General features: G+C 33.0%; 1 protein-coding gene across 3 annotated transcripts in view; it reads left to right on the top strand.

Annotated features, from left to right (window-relative positions):
• SCN9A (sodium voltage-gated channel alpha subunit 9) overlaps nucleotides 1-20,124 on the top strand; it is a 91,579-nt gene extending 71,455 nt beyond the window's left edge. For 2 of the 3 annotated variants that reach the window (XM_063107207.1, XM_063107205.1), the window contains exons 23-26: nucleotides 600-737; nucleotides 15,587-15,691; nucleotides 15,823-16,093; nucleotides 18,932-20,124. In XM_063107207.1, coding sequence (XP_062963277.1) covers nucleotides 600-737; nucleotides 15,587-15,691; nucleotides 15,823-16,093; nucleotides 18,932-20,124 — 1,707 coding nt within the window. The remainder of the gene's footprint in view (nucleotides 1-599; nucleotides 738-15,586; nucleotides 15,692-15,822; nucleotides 16,094-18,931) is intronic. The other variant, XM_063107206.1, reaches the window with a different exon arrangement.
• The last annotated feature ends 760 nt before the right edge of the window (nucleotides 20,125-20,884 follow it).

Here is a 20,884-nt window from a genome sequence, read left to right as displayed (position 1 = left end):
CAAGTAGAGCACTTCGCACAGGCTGACAATGCTAAGTGCTCAGTAAATATTCGTTATCAAGAATAAAAATTAAATAATTTTATTCATAGTTTCTACCGTTTTGACATTTTGAAACACCTTGGAAGAGTTGATGTGAAATAAGTTCTGTGCTAAGAAACTTTGAAGATTACTGGCTAGTTCATGTAGTCACAAAATCTAGTGAAGACATATTTGTAACCAAATGAAAAAAATAGCAAAATTTATATAAATATGCTATTGTCTCTTTTACAGTTTTTTTTTTTCTGAAAATAAAAAAACACACTTTAGGTCATTTAGTTACTAAATTGCCCTATTAATCTGAGAACAAGTACTACATACAGTTAGGCCCTTTGCAGTCATTTAAAGATTATATTTATGTACATAGTAAGCATGTAATAAATACTTGTTTAATGTTGAATAAATTTTAAAAAATGATTATGTCAAGCCTCAACAATGCTATGGCTTCAGAAATACCAAGTTTACCTAGGATAGCACTGCTTGGATTAATTTGTCACACCATGTGAAGAAGAAAATGGTGAATGTTATTGTCAACATACCACTAACTTTTGTTGATTTTATAGGTAGACAAGCAGCCCAAATATGAATACAGCATCTACATGTATATTTATTTTGTCATCTTTATTATCTTCGGGTCATTCTTCACTTTGAACTTGTTCATTGGTGTCATCATAGATAATTTCAACCAACAGAAGAAGAAGATAAGTATTTCAAGTATTTTTTTTATTGCAATGAAAAGAAGTGAACGATTATTTTCCTAAAAAACATAATATAAAATTTAATTTGATATCAGTTACATAGTAATTAGTTTCATAAAAATTTCATTTATTTTTCAAATAATTGGATAGTATACAATTACAGATATGCTTAATCTCATTTAATTTTTCACCGAAGATAATTTCCTAAATCATTACTGTTTTTAAGCAGTCTATCAACTATTCCATTTTTTCTAATGTTCTCTATAGAGGATTGAATAATTAAGAAAAATTAATGCACAAATTATTTATTCAAAACATGTTACAAGTAGTTACTTTATGTTGTTCTGAGCCACTGTTCTGTGTGGTATGTATTGGGCTGGTGCTTGTGGGGGAAGCAGAGGGCAGGCAACATAAGATATGGTTTCTGAACTCAAGGAGTTTATATTATAGCAGAAGAAATGATACAGGTAATGAAAATTAAGATTTATTGAATGTTGGAATTCAGGCACTCTCCTGAGATTTTTATTTCATTAATCTTCACATCAACTGTATTAGTGTCCTAGGACTGCCATAACAAAGTACCATAAACTAGATGGCTTGAAACCATAGAAATTTATTCCCTCACAGTTCTGGAGGCCAGAAGTCCAAAATCAGTGTTGGCAGAACCACAGTTTCTTCAAAGCCTCTAGGGGAGGATCCTTTGCTGCATCTTCCAACTTCTGATACCCTGGTGTTCCTTGGCTTACGCAGCATAACTCCAATCTCTCCCTTTTTAGTCACATGCCATTCTCGTCTACTAAGAAGGACAGCGGTCATACCAGATTAAGGGACCACTCTACCCCAGTATGACTTCACTTTAACTTAATTACATCTGCAACAACACCGTTTCCAAATACAGTCACATTCTGACGTACTATGGATTAGGACTTCAACATATCTTTTTGAGAGACACAATCCAACCCATAATGTCAACCATAGAAATATTATTATATACTCTGTCTTATAAATGAGGAAAGGCACAAAGAGGTTAAGTGATTTACCCAGGATCATGAATCTAGTAAGCAACAGAGTTCATATCGAGTCAGTAGTATATCCTGTGTATTTTGTGTGTGTTTAGCCTATTCTTTCAGGCCCTCTGCTATGCTGTATTCCCAAATACTATAATATGAGGTAGTGATAAGTACAATAAGAAAAATTATGCAAAACCACAAAAATGTACGTGGGCAGTCAGAGAAAAATACAGCTATAGAAATGTTATAAACTATATGATAATTGGGCAGGCCTTGGAAGATGGGTAGGAAGATATGTAGCGACTGGGAGCAAAAGGATGGATAATCCACATGGAGGGGAGCAGAAATGTGTGTGCATGTGCACAGTGTCAATAAAAGAGGCAGCAGTTCAGGAGGAATAGCAGACCTTCAGGTCTGGAGGCATTTCACATTTGGAGAAATAGTAAAAGATGTTTTTAATCTTGAGAGCAGATATGGAAAGCTGATGTGTCATTGGATTATGTTGAGCAAGGAAGAACATATAAATAGGACGTTAATGTTTACTAAGGCTGTACGATATGTCTGACCCCATGTAAAGTACTTCATACATGTAATCTTAGTCAAGTTTTATATCAACTGTAGAAGACAGCATCTCCACATAACTTTTTAGAAAGGTTTTGTTGCTTGCACATTGTCTGACAGCTAGAAACTACTTTTACTGTAGATCTAACTCCAGAGACTATGATGCTCAGAATGATTGGGGGCAGACCAAATACTATTTAGACCCTGCTTTACCTACCACCTGGACCATACTTAGTCTCCAAATTACTCCTTTGTGGCAATGGAAACTAGGGAATGTATTCAATTAAGACTTTGCATGTAAGAAGACATGTACATCCATTGAAATGTCATTAGTGTGCACAATTACCTATTTGCATCAGAGGAAAATTTGGTAAATGTTGTGTTATTTATGCTTACATTTCCAAATATAGAGGTTTATTTTTCAAAGATTTATTTTTAATCCCGTATTCCATTTTCACATTTCATATTTGAGAGTCAAACTTAATTTATGCCTTTAGACAGTTTATCATTTTTCAACTTTAGTCATTATATGTGTGTATAAGTACACACTTTAGTCACACAGATCATTCCTCAGCCTCCATGCATAGGATAAACTAAACATATCTGGAAAGAGCATTATGAACAGAACAGCCACATCCCTATTGACTTTAATCCCCTTGCTCGTACATGTTATTCTTACAACAACGTGGCCACTGCGGGAAGTAACATGGTCTGGGTTGACACCATGACCATTATTATCAGGCAGGAGTTACTCATTGACAAATACCACTATCTCCTATCCCCTATCGTCCTTTCAGTATTTTATCTTGCAATCTAAACATAGCTTTTATTATATGGCCTTTTCCGAATAATTTATGATTTATTTCTACTCTACTCCTAAAACACAGGGCCACTTCAATTAGTTAACACCTTCTGGGATGCCGGAGTAGGTACTAAATGGTTTGCATATATAAATTTATCTAATCCATTGAACAAACAAATGAAAGTGGTAAACTTTTTTTGTCTGTCCTATTTTTATTTTTGTGGTAAGGACACTTAAATGAGGTCTACCCTCTTAAGTTTTTTTTAAGTATACCATACAGTATTGACTATAGGCACAATGTACTACAGCAGATCTCTAGAACGTGTTCATCTTGCGTAACTGAAACTCTATAATCGTTCAACAGCAATTCCCCCCTCTATCTTCTAGCATCCACCATTCTACTCTCTGTTTCTATGTGTTTGACTATTTTAAAATACTTTATGTAAGTAGAATCATGCAGTGTTTGCCTTGTGTGACTGGCTTATTTCACTTAGCATAGTGTCCTCCAGGTTCATCCACATTGTCACATAAGCAGGATTTCCTTCTTTTTAGGGCTGAACTGTATTCCCTTGTACACCACATTTTCTTTATCCACTCGTCCACTGATAGACATTTAAGTTATTTCCATATCTCAACTATAGTGAATAGTGCTGCAATGAACATGGGAATGCAGATATTTCTTCAAGGTCTTGAGTTCTGTTCTTTTGGATATATCTTAAATGTGGGATTGCTGGATCATATGATATTTCTATTTTTAATTTTTTGAGGAACCTTAGTACTTTTTTTCATAGCAGCTACACCATTTTACATTCACACAAATGGTATACAAGGATTCCAATTTATCCTATCCTTGCCAACACTTACTGTGTTTTAGTTTTGGTGGGATTTTTTTTTTTAATAGTCATCAGGTGGGAGATGATATCTCATTTTAGTTTTTATTAGCATTTCTCTAATGATTGGTGATATTGAGCACCTTTTCTTATTCCTGCTAGTTATTTGTTTGTCTTTTTGGGGAAATGACTACTTAAATACTTTGCTCATTTTTTAATTGGGTTTTTAGCTGCTTTTTGTGTGCATTTTTATTTTTGTTTTCTTGCTATTGCATTGCAGGAGTTCCTTGTATTTTGGATATTAACCACTTACCAGGTACATGGTTTGCAAATATCTTCTCCCATTCTACAGGTTGTGTTTTTACTCTGTTGATTGCTTCCTTTGCTGTGTAGAAGCTTTTTAGTTTGATGTAGTCCCACTTATCTATTTTTGCTTTTGTTGCTTGAATTTTGGAGTTATACCTAAGAAATCATTGCCAAGACCAATGTTGTGAAGATTTTTCCTTATATTTTCTTCTAGGAGTTTTAAAGATTTTAAGTCTTAGGTTTAAATTTTTAATACACTTTGGGTTGGTTTTTTTTCGATGGTATAAGATTAGGATCTAATTTCATCCTTTTGCATGTGGATACCCAATTTTCACAACACCATTTGTTGAATAGTCTATCCTTTCTTTATTGTGTATTCTCAGCACCTTTGTCAAAGATCAGATGACCATTTATGCATAGGATTATTTCTGAGCTCTCTATTGTGTTCCATTGGCCTATATGTCTGTTTTTATGCCAGTGTTACACCATTTTAAATATTATAGCTTTGCAATATATTTTCAAATAAGGAAGTGTGATACTTCCAGTTTTGTTCTTTCTCCAGATTGCTTTGGCTATTGAGAGTTTCTTGTGGTTTTTGTATGAAAAAAGTTTTCTTGTGGTTTTTTTTTTTTTTTTTCCTACTTCACTAAAACATGCCATCGGGATTTTGGTATGGATAGCATTAAATCTGCAGAAGATTTTGGATAGTATGAATATTTTAACTACATTAATCTTCTAATTCATGAACACAGGGTGTCTTTCCATTTATTTGTGTCTTTATGTCTTCTTTAATTTCTTTCATCAATGTTCTGTAGTTTTCAGTGTATAAGTCTTTCACCTCCTAGATTAAGTTTATTCCTAAGTATTTTATTCCTATTGATGCTATTGTAAATGGGATTGTTTTCTTAATTTACTTTTCAGATAGTTCCTTGTTCATGTATAGAAACACAGCTAATTTAGTATGTTGATCTTATACTCGGCAACATTACTAAATTTATCTATTAGTTCTAACAGTTCTTTGTGTATGTGGAGTCTTTAGAGTATTCTGCATATAAGATCATGTCATCTGCAAACAGAGATAATATTACTTTTTTCTTTCAGATTTGGATATCTTTTTTTTATCCTTGCCTAATTTTTCTGGCTAGGACTTCTAGTATTATGTTCAATAGATAGGGCAAGAGTGGGCATCTTTGTCTTGTTCCTTGTTAGAGGAAAAGCTTTCAGTTTTACACTATTGAGTATGATATTATCTGTGGGCTTTTCATATATAGCCTTTATCATATTGAGGTAAATTCCTTCTGTCTTATCTGTTTGTACTGCTATAACAGAATACCACAGACTGGGTAATTTATAATTAACAGGAATTTATTGGCTCACAGTTTTGAAGGCTAGGAAGTCCAAGATAGAGGGGCTGGTATCTGGTGAGGGCATTCTTGCTGCATTATAACATGACAAAATGTATCACATGGCAAAAGGACGAAGAGAAAATGAGAGAGAAAGAGAAAAGGTGGCCAAATTCACCCCTTTATAACAAACTAACTCCCGTAACATTATTAATCCATTCATAAGGCCTAATCACCTCTTAACAGTCTCACTTCTTACTACTGTAACAATGACAATTAAATTTCAAACATTCAAGTCAAACATTAAAGTCATATCATTTTCTATATCTAGTTGTTTTTAAGAGTTTTTATCATAAAGGGTGTTAAAGTTTGTAAAAAGCTTTTTTTTGCATCTATGATGATGATCACGTGATTTGTATCTTTCATTCAGATACAAACATTACATCACATTCATTTATTTGCATATGTTGAACCATTCTTGCATCCCAGGGATAAATTCCACTCAGTCAATATTCCACTCGGTCGATATTTCTTCTTTTGAGAAATGTCTGTTCAGATAGATCCCTTGCCCGTTTTTAAATTGGGTTATTTGTTTTCCTGCTGTTGAGTTGTTGAGTTCCTTCTATATTTGGGTAATTAGCTTCTGATTAGATGTATGATTTACAAATGTTTCCTCCTAATCTGTGGACTTAAATGTTTTTTTTCAGGTATATGATCCTTTTAATGTGCTGTTGGATTCAGTTTACAAGTATTTTTATGAGAATTTTTGCATCTATGTTTATCAGGGCTATTGGCCTGTAATCTTTTTCGTGTTTTTCTGAAATTTCTTTTTTATTAGTTTGTTTTAATTGAAAAATAATAATTACATATATTTATGGAGTAGAATGTGATGTTTTGATCTATGTATATATTTTAGAGTCAGTCAAACTAATTTACATATCCATCACCTTACCAACTCATTTTTTTGTGTGTGTGGCGAGGACATTAAAAATATACTGTATTAGCAATTTTGGAATATACAATACATTATTACTAAATGTGGTCACTATGCACTGCTATAGATTACTAAAACTCGTTCCACCAGTTTAACTGAAACTTTGTGCCCTTTGATCATCTGCCCTTTCCCATCCTTCCGCTCTCTTCCAGTTACCTCTTCTGGTTACCACCTTTCTACTCTGTGTTTTTCTGAGATTGGCTTTTTTAGAATCTGCATGTAAGTGAGATTACGCAGTATTTGTCTTTCTGTGCCTGGCTTATTTTATTAGCATAATGTCCCAGTTCCATCCATGTTGTCACAAATGACAGAATTTGCTTCTTTATTAAGGCCATATAGTATTGCATTGTGTATATGTACCACATTTTCTTTATCCATTCATCCCTTCATGCACACACACATTGCTTTTATATCTTGGCTATTGTGAATAATGCTGAAATGAACATGATAGTTCACATATCCCTTTGACATACCGATTTCAATTCTTTTACATATATACCAAGAAGTGGAATTGCTGGATCATATGATAATTCTACTTTTAGTTTATAGAGGAACTTCCATACTATTTTCCAGAATGGCTGTATTAATTTACATTTCCACACCAACAGTATTCCCTTTTCTCCATGTCCTTGCCAACACATATTATCATTCATCTTTTTGATAATAGCCATTCTAACAAGTGTCAGGTGATATCTTATAGTTGCTTTAATTTTCATTTTCCTGATGATTGGAGATGTGGAGCATTTTTTAATACATCTGTTGGACATTCGTATTTCTTCTTTTGAGAAATGTCTGTTCAGATCCCTTGCCCATTTTTAAATTGGGTTATTTGTTTTCCTACTGTTGAGTTGTTGAGTTCCTTCTATATTTGGGATATTAGCTTCCGATTAGATGTATGATTTACAAATGTTTCCTCCTAATCTGTGGACTTAAATGTTTTCTTCTCTGTGCAAAGCTTTTCAGTTTGATGCAATCCCATATGTCTATTTTTGTTTTTGTTGACTGTGATTTTGCAGTCCTATCCAAGAAATCATTGCCCAGATTTTCTCGCATGTTTTCTTCTAGTAGCTTTACAGTTTCAGGCTTTACATTTAAGTCTTTTAGCTATTTTGAGATGATTTGTATATGATGTGAGATAAGGGTCCAATTTCATTCTTCTGCATGTGGATATCCAATTTTTCCAATGTCATGTATTGAAGAGACTGTTTTTTTCTTATTGTGTGCTCTTGGCACCTTTGTCAAAAATCAATTGACTGTAAATACTTGGGTTTATTTGGGGGCTCTCTATCCTGTTCCATTGGTTGATGTGTCTGTTTTTATGCCAGTACCATGATGTTTTCATTACAATAGCTTTATAATATATTTTGAAATCAGGGAGTGTGTTTTGTTCTTTTGCTTAAAATTGCTTTGGCTATTTGGGGTCTTTCCTGGTCTCATAGGAATTTTTGGATTGTTTTTTTCTATTTCTGTGAAAAATGATATTAGAATTTTGATAGGGATTTCATCGAACCTGTAGATCACTTTGACCGATATGAATGTTTTGGCAATATTAATCTAATCTACGAACATAGGATATCTTTTTAATTATGTGTATCTTCAGTTCTTTTATAAATGTCTTATTGTTTTCAGTGTACAGATCCCCTTGGTTAAATTTACTCCTGAGTATTTTTTTAATGTTATTATAAATGGGACTTTTTTAAATATCTTTTTCAGATAGATTGTTGAGAGTGTATAGAAATGCTACTTTTTGTATCTCAATTGTTTAAATAGCAACTTTACTATTTATTCATGAGTTCTAACATTTTTTTTTTTTTTGGTGTAATCTTTAGGGTTTTTTATATATAAGATTATGCAAACAGAGACAAGCTCAGTTTTTATTTTCCTATATGGATGCCTTTCATTTCTTTTTCTCACCTAATTTTGTGGCTAAAAACTTCTGGTACTATGAACAAAAGTGGTGAGAGTGGGCATCCTTGTCTTGTTCCTGATCTTTTAACTTTTCACCATTTAGTACAATATTACCTTTGGGTTCATCATATATGACCTTTATTGTGTTAGGGTACATTCCTTCTATACCTATTTTGTTGAGAGTTTTTATCATGAATGGATGTTGAATTTTATCAAATGCTTTTTCTGCTTCTATTGAGATGATAATGTGTTTTTGTCCTTCATTTTGTTAATACAGTATACCACATTTATTTAGGTATGTGCATCCATCACATCCCTGGGATAGATTCCACTTGATTATTACAAATGACCTTTTAAATGTGTTGTTGAATTTGGCTTGCTAGTATTTTGTTGAGGATTTTTACATCTATGTCCAACAGGGGTTAGTACAGGTTAAAAAAAAACGTGTTCTCCAAAAGTTCAGGTATTGGAAATGTAACCTCCATTGTAGCAGATGTTAAGAAGGTGGAAAATCCAGTTATGGTATTTGAAAGATGGGGCCTTTGAGAGGTGATTGGATCATGAGGTCTGTGCCCTTATGGATGGATTAATCCATTCATGGAGTAATGAATTATCATGAGCATCTGATGGCTTTATAAAGAGAGGAAGTGAGAATGTTACCTTGTTTGCTCTTGCCATTCCGACTGCATAGTACCCTGCATTTCTGTAGAAAATCACCACCAAGAAAGCCCTCACCAGATACCTCTGGATCTTGGGGCTTCCCAGCACCAGAAACTGTAAGAAACTAATTTTTCTTCATTATAAATTACCCAGTTTCAGGTATTCTATTATATGCAACAGAAACAGACTAATACAAGGGTGTTGACCTGTAGTTTCTTTTCTTGTAGCATCCTTTTGTAGATTTCCAATCAGTTTAATGTTGGCCTCATAAAATGAGTTTGGAATTACTTCCTTTTCTTTTATTTTTTGAACAAGTTTGAGAATGATTGGTGTTAGTTCTTCTTTACATGTTTGGTAGAATTTAGCAGTGAAGCCATCAGGTCCTGGCCTTTTCTTTGGTGGATGACTTTATTACTGATTCAGTCTCTTTACTTGTTATCGCTCTGTTCAGATTCTCTATTTCTTCATGATTCAGTCTTGGGAGGTTACATGCTTTAGAAATTTATCTATTTCTTCTAGCTTATCCAATATGTTGGTGTATAATTTTTCATAGTGGTCTCTTATAATCCTTTGTATATCTTTGGTATCAGTTGTAATGTCTTCTTGATGAATCTACCCCTTTATCATCAATTAATGACCTTTCCTGTCTCTTTTTACAGTTTTTTACTTAAAGTCTATTCTTTCTTATATAAGTATAGCTACCCCCATTCCCTTTTGGTTTCCATTTGCATGGAATATTTTTTTCCAATCCCTTCACTTTTATTCTTATATATGTTTTTAGAGGTGAAGTGAGTCTCCTGTAGTCAGCATGTGGTTGGGTCCTGTTTTATTCATTCAGCCACTCAATATCTTTTGATAGAGATGTTAATCTATTTCTATTTAAAGTAATTATTAATAGGTAAGAACTTGCTATTGTCATTTTGTTTGTTGTTTTCTGATTAATTTGTAGGTCCTTTGTTCTTCTATTCCTCTCTGTCTTTCTTTGTAGATTGATAATTTTCTATAGCAGTATGCTTTAAATTCTTTCATTTTATCTTTCATATATCTACTAAAGTATATGCTTTGTGGTTATCATGACGTATACGTAAAACATCTTATACTAATAACAAGCTATTTTAAGCTGATAATGCCTTAACTTCAGTCACTTGCACAAATTCTATACTTTACTCTTTCCCACAATTTGCTTTTGATGACATATTTTGTATCTTTTATAGTTTGTGTTCCTTAACAATTTATTGTAGCTGTAGTTGTTTTCAATAGTTTTGTCTTTTAATCTTCAAATTGGAGATATAGACTTTCACACCACCATTACAGTTTGAGTGTTCTGAATTTTACTATATATCTATTTTTACCCATGAATTTTATATTTTCATATATTTTTATGCTGCTACATAGCAACCTTTTCCTTCAGCTTGAAAGATTCCTTTTAATATTTCTTATGAGACAGGTCTAGTGGTGATAAATTCTGCCAGCTTCCATTTGTCTGAGAAAGTTTTTTACTTCTTCATTTTGGAGGACAGGATTTCTGATTATAGTATTCTTGATTGGCAGTTTTTTCTTTAAACTATTGGATATATCATCACAGTCTTCTCTGTTCTTCAGAGTTTCTATTGAAAAATCCACTGGTAGTTCTATGAGGGTCCCATAGTATGTAACAAGTCACTTTTCCCTTGTAGCTTTTCAATATTCTCTCTTTGTCTCTAACATTTGACAATTGAATTATAATGTGTCTTGGTGTGGGTCTCTTTGATTTCATTCTGTTAGGTGTTCTATGACCTTTCTGGATCTGGATTTTTTTTCCTTCCCCAGACTGGGGAAGTTATCTACCATTATTTTTTTGAATGTGGTTTCTGTCCCTTTATCTGTCTTCTCCTTCTTGTACTGTGATGATATGCATGTTATTCCACTTGATGGTGTCCCACAAGTCCCTTAGGCTTTAATCTTTTTCATTCTTTTTTTTTCTTTTTTCTACTCAGATTAAATGATTTCCATAACCAGTCTTCAAGTTAACTATTCTTTTCTTTTGCCTGAATTAGTCTGCTGTCAAATTCCTCTATTGGATTTTTTAGTTCAGTTATTGTATTCTTCAGCTCAGTGATTTCTGTTTGTTACTCTTTTATATTTTCTATCTCTGTTGAAATTCTCAGTTTGTTCTTGCATTGCTTTCCTCAGCTCAGTGGGCATTTGTATGACTGTCTTTTTGAATTCCATGTCAGATAAGTCACATATCTCTATTTCATTACGATCAGCTTCCAGAAATTTATCTTATTCTTCCACTGGAAACATGCTTTCCTGTTTATTTTTTTTAATTTTCCTTGACCCTCTGCGTTGGTTACTGCATATTAGATGAGAAAACCACCTCTCCCAGTCTTATTAAGCTAGTGTCATGTAGGAGATGTCCCTCCCAATCAGCCCGTCCAGAGATTTTAGGTGCCTCTAAACTTTTTGTGCTCTCTTTATATTTGTCCAACTTGGTTTTGTTGTTGTTGTTGTTGTTGTTGTTCTTGGTGACCCTCCAAAATTGGAGTGTGTCAATTCATGCTATTGCCTTGAGAGAGGTATGATGGAAGCCAGTCCCTTGGGATACAGCTGGAGAGGGTGGAGTGTTATATTTGTATTCCACTTCCTTTTTTATTCTGGCAGAGAAGCTGAGAGCCAGAGTTTATCTTCCACTTATTCTGTCTTACATCACCCAAGGAGAGGGTCTGAGGAATATTTCTCTGCTGTGATCAAACTGCTTATTTTGAACCAGGGGATATAGCTGCTAGTTGTTTGCAAGTTTGAAAGTCACAGTATTGTTTTCTGTGGTTTAGGAGACTTGGGAGTGTAAAGCTCTTTCAACTCCTGAGCTAGGTGATTTAGGAGTCAGACACTCAAGTGAAGGCTGTAAAAGCTGAGGCACTCAATGCATGCAGACACTACTTCCAGGGAGAGTCTGCAGATATGGATTTATTGCTGAAGCAAGCCAGGAAAGAAAGTGAAGGGAGCACCCACTCTCCTGCTTGAACAAGCAGAAGTTTCACACCCTCCTAACAGGAAACACTTCTGGTCTGGAGTTATCACTGAAGCAAGATGGAGAGGAAGGTGCAGAGAGTACTCACCTTTTTTCTCACACATTGATGAATTTTCCAGTTTTCCTTCTTTTGTTGATTTCAAATTTTATTTCACTTTGGTCAGTAAAGATACCTACATGTTGGGGCTAATTTTGTGATGTGATGAGTGCTATATCCAGGAGAAAATTCTGTGTGCACGTGAGAAGAATTTGTATTTGCTGCTATTGGGTGGATGTTCTGTATATGTGTGTTAGGTCTATTTGGTCTTTAGTGTTGCTTAAATCCACTCTTTTCTTATTGATTCTCTATATGGATGTTCTGTCTATTTTTGAAATTGGAGTAATGAAGTATCCTATATTATTATACTGCCGTCTCTTTCTCCCTGCAGATCTGTCAATGTTTGCTTTATATATTTATGTGTTCTGATGTTGTGTACATATATATTTATAATTGTATCCTCCTGATTAATCCTTTTATAATTATATAATGACCTACTTTGTCCCTTTTGACAATTTTTTACTTAAATTTTATTTTGTCTGACATCGGTATAGCCTCTCTGCTCTGTTTTGTTTACCATTTGCACAAAAAGTGCTTTCAGACTATGTGCTTTCAGACTGTCTGCTTCCTTAAATCCAAAGTGAGTCTTTGTAGACAACATGTAGTTGGACTGTGCTTTTTAAAAAATTCTGTTTAGCCACTCTATGTCTATTGATTAAGAAGTTTAAACTATTTGCATTTAAAGTAATCATTGATGGGTAAGAACTTACTGTTACCATTTTTAACTGTTTTCTGTCAGTCTTATAGTCCTTTTATCCACCTTTTCCTCTCTTACTGTCTTCTTTTGTGATATGTTGATATTTTGCCATAATATGCTATAATTCCTTTCTCTCTTATTATTAATGTATTTTCTATATGCATTTTCTTTGTGGTAACCATAAAGCAACCATAAATATTTTATAGTTATAATAGTCTACTTTATGCTGATAACTTAAACTTTACATACAAAGATTCTACATTTTAATACTTCCCTCACACTTCCTGTTATTAATTTCACAATTTGCATCTTTTTATATTGTGTATTCATTAACAAATTTTTATAGTTACAGTTATTCTTAATACTTTGGTCTTTTAATTTTATACTAGAATTAAAAGTGATTTATGCACCACAATCAGGGTATTATAGTATTCTGAATTTATCTATATTTTTAACTTTACCCCAGAGATATATACTTTCACATGCTCTTGTGTTGCTGTTCACAATTTTGTTTCAACTTGAACTCCTTTTAGCATTTCTTGTAAGGCAGATCTAATGGTGATGAATGCTTCAGCATTTGTTTGTCTGGGAAAGTCTTTATCTTTTCTCATTTTGAAGGGCAATTTTTCCAGGTATTGTATTCTTGGTTGGTGATTTTTCCCCAGGTGTTTTGAATATATCATTTTGTTCCTTTGGCCTTCAAGTTTTCTGCTGAGAAGTCCACTATTAATCTTTTGGGGACTCTCTTATATATGACAAAAAATACTTTTTTCTTGCTGCTTTCAAAACCTTTTCTTTGTTTTTTTGACAGTTTGAGTATAATGTATTTTGGTGTGTACTTTTTTAGGTTTGTACTGTTTGGGATCTTTGAGCTTTGTGAATCTGGATGTCCATTTCTCCCCTCAAATTTGGGAAGTTTTAAGCCATCATTTCTTTCAATTAGCTTTCTGCTCCTTTATCCTTCTCTTCTCCTTCTGTGAATTTCATAATGTGTGCATCTTTCACTTGATTTTGTCCCATAAGTCCTTTAGGCTTTATTTTCTCTTTTTTATTCTTTTTTTCTTTTTCCTTCTCTGACTGGATAATTTCAAATGACCTTTACTTGAGTTTGTTGATTTTTTTCTTCTATTTGGTAAAGACTCCTCTTGAACCCTTATAGTGAATTCAGTTATTAAGTTCAGTTATTATATTCTTCAACTCCAAAATTTCTATTTGGTTCTTTTTGTAGTTTCTATTTTTTTGTAGTTTCTTTATGGATATTCTCATTTTGTTCATGTATCATTTTCCTGTTTTTATTTAGTTGTTTGTGTGTGTTCTCTGGTAACTCATTGAGCTTTATCAACATGATTATTTTCAATTCTTTTTTAGGCCATTTATACATCTCTATTTCTTTAGGGTCTATTACTAGAGATTTATTTTACTTCTTAGTGTCATGCCTAGCACCAATAAATTAGATTAATACAAAAATTACATAAAGATTGCATATCCACTAGATGAAAGCCAAATTAAAACTCTAAGACACATAAGGAAGTCTGGTTATCATTAGATATCTAATGAGTAAGAAAATGCAGTATAACAGGAAGGTAAATATTATTAAATCCAGGAGAATAAAGGGAAACCATAATCAGACCATCTTTAATTCAATGTCCCTAGAAGTTAAGTAAGGATTTCAGAACTATAAATTCTCAAAAATAAATTCCTGATTATATGGATTATACTAAATTATGTAGTAACTAAAAAAGGTGGTATTACAGACCAATGTAGAATGTGCATGAATTTAAAAATTACATATAATCTAAGAAATTATCAGAGCCTAAAAGAACAACCAAAGCTTCTAGCCCCACTTTGTGAGATTTAATCTTTTCCAAAATGAAAAATATTAAAAACTTCATTTAGATATTAGCTTTCTACTCTCGAATCTTAAAGGTCATATATCCTTTTACATAATCAGTTAGAAAGTCCATCAGTTCAGGCCTGATTATTATAACTTCCTCAGTACCTAGAACTCTTATCATGCATAAAGTTGACACCTATTTATGTTGAAATTCCCTTATTTGGAATTAAACAGGTAGCCAAAGAATTTCCTGAAACATAGATATAGAAATGTGCATTATCTATTCATTTTATACTTACTTTTCTCTGTTAAAGAAATGTTGGCATATTAAAATAAATAGAAATGAATATAATACTAGTTTGGTTATTGTATTTAGCCCCTATTCTTTATGAGTCCTAACTATTAATCAAATCATCAATAGAGATATTATCTACTTTTAGTTTTTATAGCCCTTTCTATTACATTTCTTATTTAGCAATAAAATGCATAGTATGACAAATAGCAGATAAAATGAAATACCAGTACATAGTTTAAAACAACACTGGTTGGCACACCAAAAGACAACTGAGCCAGTTCTTATATGTAATACACATATGTTATATAACATATTACACTATGTATGGAGACTCATGTTCCTATACATAGGTAATCCTTTAAGGCAGATTTTATTTATGGCTACCATGAATAGAATAAAATACATTTGATTTCTATATTAATACATTTTTTACCTGTCAATGATCTGAAAGATCTGAGTTATGATTGTGGTTTTAACTAGATTTATTTTTTTATTTCTTTACCTTGGAGGTCAAGATATCTTTATGACAGAAGAACAGAAGAAATACTACAATGCAATGAAGAAACTGGGGTCCAAGAAACCACAAAAGCCAATTCCTCGGCCAGGGGTAAAAAAAAAAAATTATCTCTAGGTTGTAAATTTTTTAATTATTTTAAATTCCTCTTTAGTGCACATCTTTTATTTATGGATACTACTTGAAAATTACTCTACATACCATATTATTCTATTTCTTTGCAGAACAAATTCCAAGGATGTATATTTGACCTAGTAACAAACCAAGTTTTTGATATCACTATCATGGTTCTGATCTGCCTCAACATGGTAACCATGATGGTAGAAAAGGAGGAACAGAGTCAATACATGGTTGATGTTCTATATTGGATAAATGTGGCTTTTATTATCCTTTTCACTGGAGAATGTGTACTCAAACTGATCTCTCTCAGACACTACTATTTCACTGTAGGATGGAACATTTTTGATTTTGTGGTTGTAATTCTCTCCATTGTAGGTAAGACTATTTATTATTCAGATTTTAACTTTAAAGAAAACTAAATCCTGCATGTGCTCAAAGATGATTCTGAATTCTTGAATGTAAATTTACTTTTGAGTAAGTTAGTATAATGAATGAATGAAGGAACCTTAAAAACAAAACAAAACTCTGTGTCAGAATTCCTGGGTTCACACTAGGCCTCAAAGCCAAATGTTTCTATCTGCTGGAAGGACAACACGCTCATTGATATTTAGTTTCCATGATTACCCTTCATAAAGCTAGTTAGCACATTTATATGTAGATGTGTCCTGGAATACCAATGTGGAATCTGAAGTCACTTTCAGTTTTAGTACGTATGAGACTTGTTCTTTGATTAATGATAATATCAATAGCCAAAATATCTGTGAGTCTTTGTGAAAATTCTTCCTGCATTTAAACTGAAGTTAAGGTTTCCAGAAAAACCAGCTTCATTTCTTATGGCTTAATACTTGACAAGTCTATTAAATACCAATCAACTCTCAACCCACCAGGGTTATGTCTGTGGATCGTGGTAAATTATTTGATACTTCCTCCACTTTCATTACCATAGTTGTTCTTCTATTTTCTTGTTTTTTTTAAAATTTTCTTCACATGTCTTGCCCAATATTTTAGGATTGCATTTATTTCTAGAATTATTAATTTTAAATGAGGAAGGATTGTGGAGATTATTTAATACAAACTCAACTTACAGATGATCAAACAGGTCCAGAAAGGTTAAAGTTTACATAATCTAGAACCACAGTACTGACTGCCACATAACTCTGATTAAATATTTAAAATAAATATTTTAAAAATATTATCACCATAAGGGACACTAAGTTAAGACATAAGAAAAATAAAATTTAGTTGAGAATTTCACACTAACAAGAATAATTGTGGAAGCATTTCAATTAAGTCAGGAAGAAGAAAAGAGTGTCCCTTTAGACCTCTATTTTAACAGTGTTGACCAATGCAATTAAAAAAGAAAACAAAGAGGTACATACATTGAAATGATTGAGCAAATTATCTGTATCTTCATCATATTATGGCATTCTTTAAAAATGAGATAAAATCAACCAAAAAGATAAATTCAATTAGAGTTTAGAAGGTACTGATTCTAAATAACATGTTTCACCATTAATAATTGTCTTATATGTGGATAAAAAATTAGAAAATATACTTGAAAAAAGATCTCATGCACAATGCAATGAAAACAAACTAAAATATCTAATAGCAAACTTAACATATAAAATGTCTGTGAAGAAAACTTCAGATATAAAAGAAGGCTGAACTAATTGAAAGGCTTATCTCGTACTTGGATAAAAGGGCTCTCACTGTAGTTATAGCCATTTTTTATAACATAATATATAAATTCAATGAAAATATCAATGAGTTTTATATGATGGGGTGATAAATTGACAATATAAGTCTAAATGATTCTAAAATTTATAGGGAAGAAAAATTAGGGTGATGAGAGGTGGCTTATTATGACTATTATAACATTTATGTTAAGTAAAACTGTTTAAAAATCAAAGTTCAAAGGATTTGAATAGATAGTCCAAAATTAAACTTCAATATATAATTACTAATTTACTCAGTAAAAATATCACATGAATCAACCAGCAAGTTTTGAAAAAGATGGATCCTAGTAGGAAGTATGTGGGAGTAGATTTATAACCATCAACTTGAGTAGCCCATTTTATTCATGACACAAATCTGCGTGTATGAAAAAAAAATAAATATGACTGCATAAAAGTCAAAATATTCTATGGGAGAAAATTTACCAAACACACAAAAAATTGAAAGTCAAAAAATGGGAACTATGTAAACTTTAAGACCAACAAAGGATCAACACTTCCAATAAAAAATAGCTCTTATAAATCAACATTGAAATAGTATATATACAGCTCAATATAAAAATGGGCAAAGACCCATGCAGGCCTAAAAGAGAAAGTTAAAAACAATCAATAAGGATATCCAATAAACAAGAAAAATTGGGGATTATTTTTTCCAGAAAAATACAAATAAGTTACAATAATAGATGTTTTTCAATGTCATAAAGGTTTTCTGGTAAAAATTATAAAGACGAATAGTAGAAGGAAATACTGGTGAGCATGTAGGGTGTGGGCACTTTCCTGTACTGCTATTAGGAGTTTTGATTGGTACAAACTTCCTGCAGCTAGGTTTGGCAACATATAATAAAATTTAAAATATACTGTTTGACCCAACTTCTATTAATGTATTGTCAAAAACAAATACTCATACAACTAGAAAAAATATACCTATTTAGATACTAATTTCAGTCAGAAAAACTGGAAACAGCATAAATGCTATTCTTCAATATTTGGCTATTTTAACAGAATATTATACAACTATTAGAAATTAATTGTGTTTTCCTTTGTATGGAAATATCTGTATGACATATGAAATAATTAAAATAGGTTACAAAGAAAATCTTATAGAACATGATTATCTTGGTGTGTCTTTGTGTATGTGTGTACATGTGCTTGCATGGAAAAATTTCAGGTGATTTTTATATTTCCTTTTTAGCAGTATACTGTATTGCTTGAATTTTCTACATGAGTAGTTATTATTTTTATAATTTAAAAAAATTGTTGTTGGAGGAAAAAAAGGGCCCATTAAAAAAGGGGAAATATTGCAATAGTTCTAATAATTTTCCTGAAGAACTGCTTGATCCTTTGCTAAGAAATTTCATTTAGTGTAAATAACAGTCCTAAATTCATGAGAGATGAGATGGCAAATAAAACTGTTCAGTCATGATATTCTTTACCATGGATATTTAAATAGTTACTTTTTATACCCTCCCTCCTCACATAGGTATGTTTCTCGCCGATCTGATAGAAAAGTATTTTGTGTCCCCTACCCTGTTCCGTGTGATCCGTCTTGCCAGGATCGGCCGAATCCTACGTCTGATCAAAGGAGCAAAGGGCATCCGCACGCTGCTCTTTGCTTTGATGATGTCCCTCCCCGCCTTGTTCAACATCGGCCTCCTGCTCTTCCTGGTCATGTTCATCTACGCCATCTTTGGGATGTCCAACTTTGCCTATGTTAAAAAGGAAGCTGGAATTAATGACATGTTTAACTTTGAAACTTTTGGCAACAGCATGATCTGCCTGTTCCAAATTACCACCTCTGCTGGCTGGGATGGGTTGCTAGCACCTATTCTCAACAGTGCACCTCCTGACTGTGACCCCAAAAAAGTTCATCCTGGAAGTTCGGTTGAAGGAGACTGTGGGAACCCGTCTGTTGGAATATTCTATTTTGTCAGTTACATCATCATATCCTTCCTGGTTGTGGTGAACATGTACATCGCAGTCATCCTGGAGAACTTCAGTGTTGCTACTGAAGAAAGTACTGAGCCCCTGGGTGAGGATGACTTCGAGATGTTCTATGAAGTTTGGGAGAAGTTTGATCCCGATGCAACCCAGTTTATAGAATATAGCAAACTCTCTGATTTTGCAGCTGCCCTGGATCCTCCTCTTCTCATAGCAAAACCAAACAAAGTCCAGCTCATTGCCATGGATCTGCCCATGGTCAGTGGTGACCGAATCCACTGTCTTGACATTTTATTTGCTTTTACAAAGCGTGTTTTGGGTGAAAGTGGAGAGATGGATTCTCTTCGTTCACAGATGGAAGAAAGATTCATGTCTGCAAATCCTTCTAAGGTGTCCTATGAACCCATCACGACCACCCTAAAACGAAAACAAGAGGACGTGTCTGCTACTGTTATCCAGCGTGCTTTCAGACGTTACCGCTTACGGCAAAACGTCAAAAATATATCAAGTATATACATTAAAGACGGAGACAGAGATGATGATTTGCCCCATAAAGAAGATATGGTTTTTGATAATGTTAATGGGAACTCAAGTCCAGAAAAAACAGATGCAACTCCATCCACCGTCTCTCCACCTTCATATGATAGTGTAACAATGCCAGACAAAGAGAAATATGAAAAAGACAAAACAGAAAAGGAAGACAAAGGGAAAGATGGCAAGGAAAGCAAAAAGTAGAGCTTCATTTTTGATATATTGTTTACAGCCTTCAAAGGTGATTTATCTGTGTTAATAAGACTCTTGAGGAGGTCTATGCCAAAACCCTTTTTATCAAAAGATTCTCAAATGCAGCACAGTCACTAGCTCTGATTCCCTAAGATAGGGGGCAGCATTAGTGGATGGCTATTTTTGCATTGGTGAATAATTCTGTAAAAATTGTAAGAGTAATTCTGTAGGTATTATTGATTACAGCAAACAGAGGTGATTTAATTTTGTTGTTTTTAATAAATCAGAAGATTATGTAGAAAATTTTCACATCTGCCTTGTCATCTTTTCATAGGAATTAATTATTCATGTTTCCCATGTAAATACAAACATACACACATATAAACACACAAACACAAATATGAAAATATCTATTATTTGGAAATCAATAAAAGCATTTTGCCTTGGCTTTGCAATGAAATGCCTGATAGATGTAAGGGGCATTAGTAATGAATGTTTAGTTAAAACATCTTATTAGGGAGCTAGACTCTTTTATCCATGTAGAGGTCACTCTATATTTTGAGGTGCTTAAATTTATTCTACATTGCATCAGAACCAATTTATATGTGCCTATAAAATGCCAAGGGATGAAAAACATATATAGTCTCTGTTTCAACAAATATTTTTCAGTCATCTTGACTCATATACCAACCAGGATAAGAATTACCTTTAGAGTCCTGTGCTTCATAGCCTATCATTTTTACATTCCTCTTCACTCATACATAACTACAGA

The sequence above is a fragment of the Cynocephalus volans genome, chromosome 1, assembly GCF_027409185.1.
Source record: "Cynocephalus volans isolate mCynVol1 chromosome 1, mCynVol1.pri, whole genome shotgun sequence".
Classification (NCBI taxonomy): Eukaryota; Metazoa; Chordata; class Mammalia; order Dermoptera; family Cynocephalidae; genus Cynocephalus; species Cynocephalus volans.
Note: the sequence above shows the minus strand (reverse complement) of the source record. Positions and strands in the feature narration are given on the sequence as shown.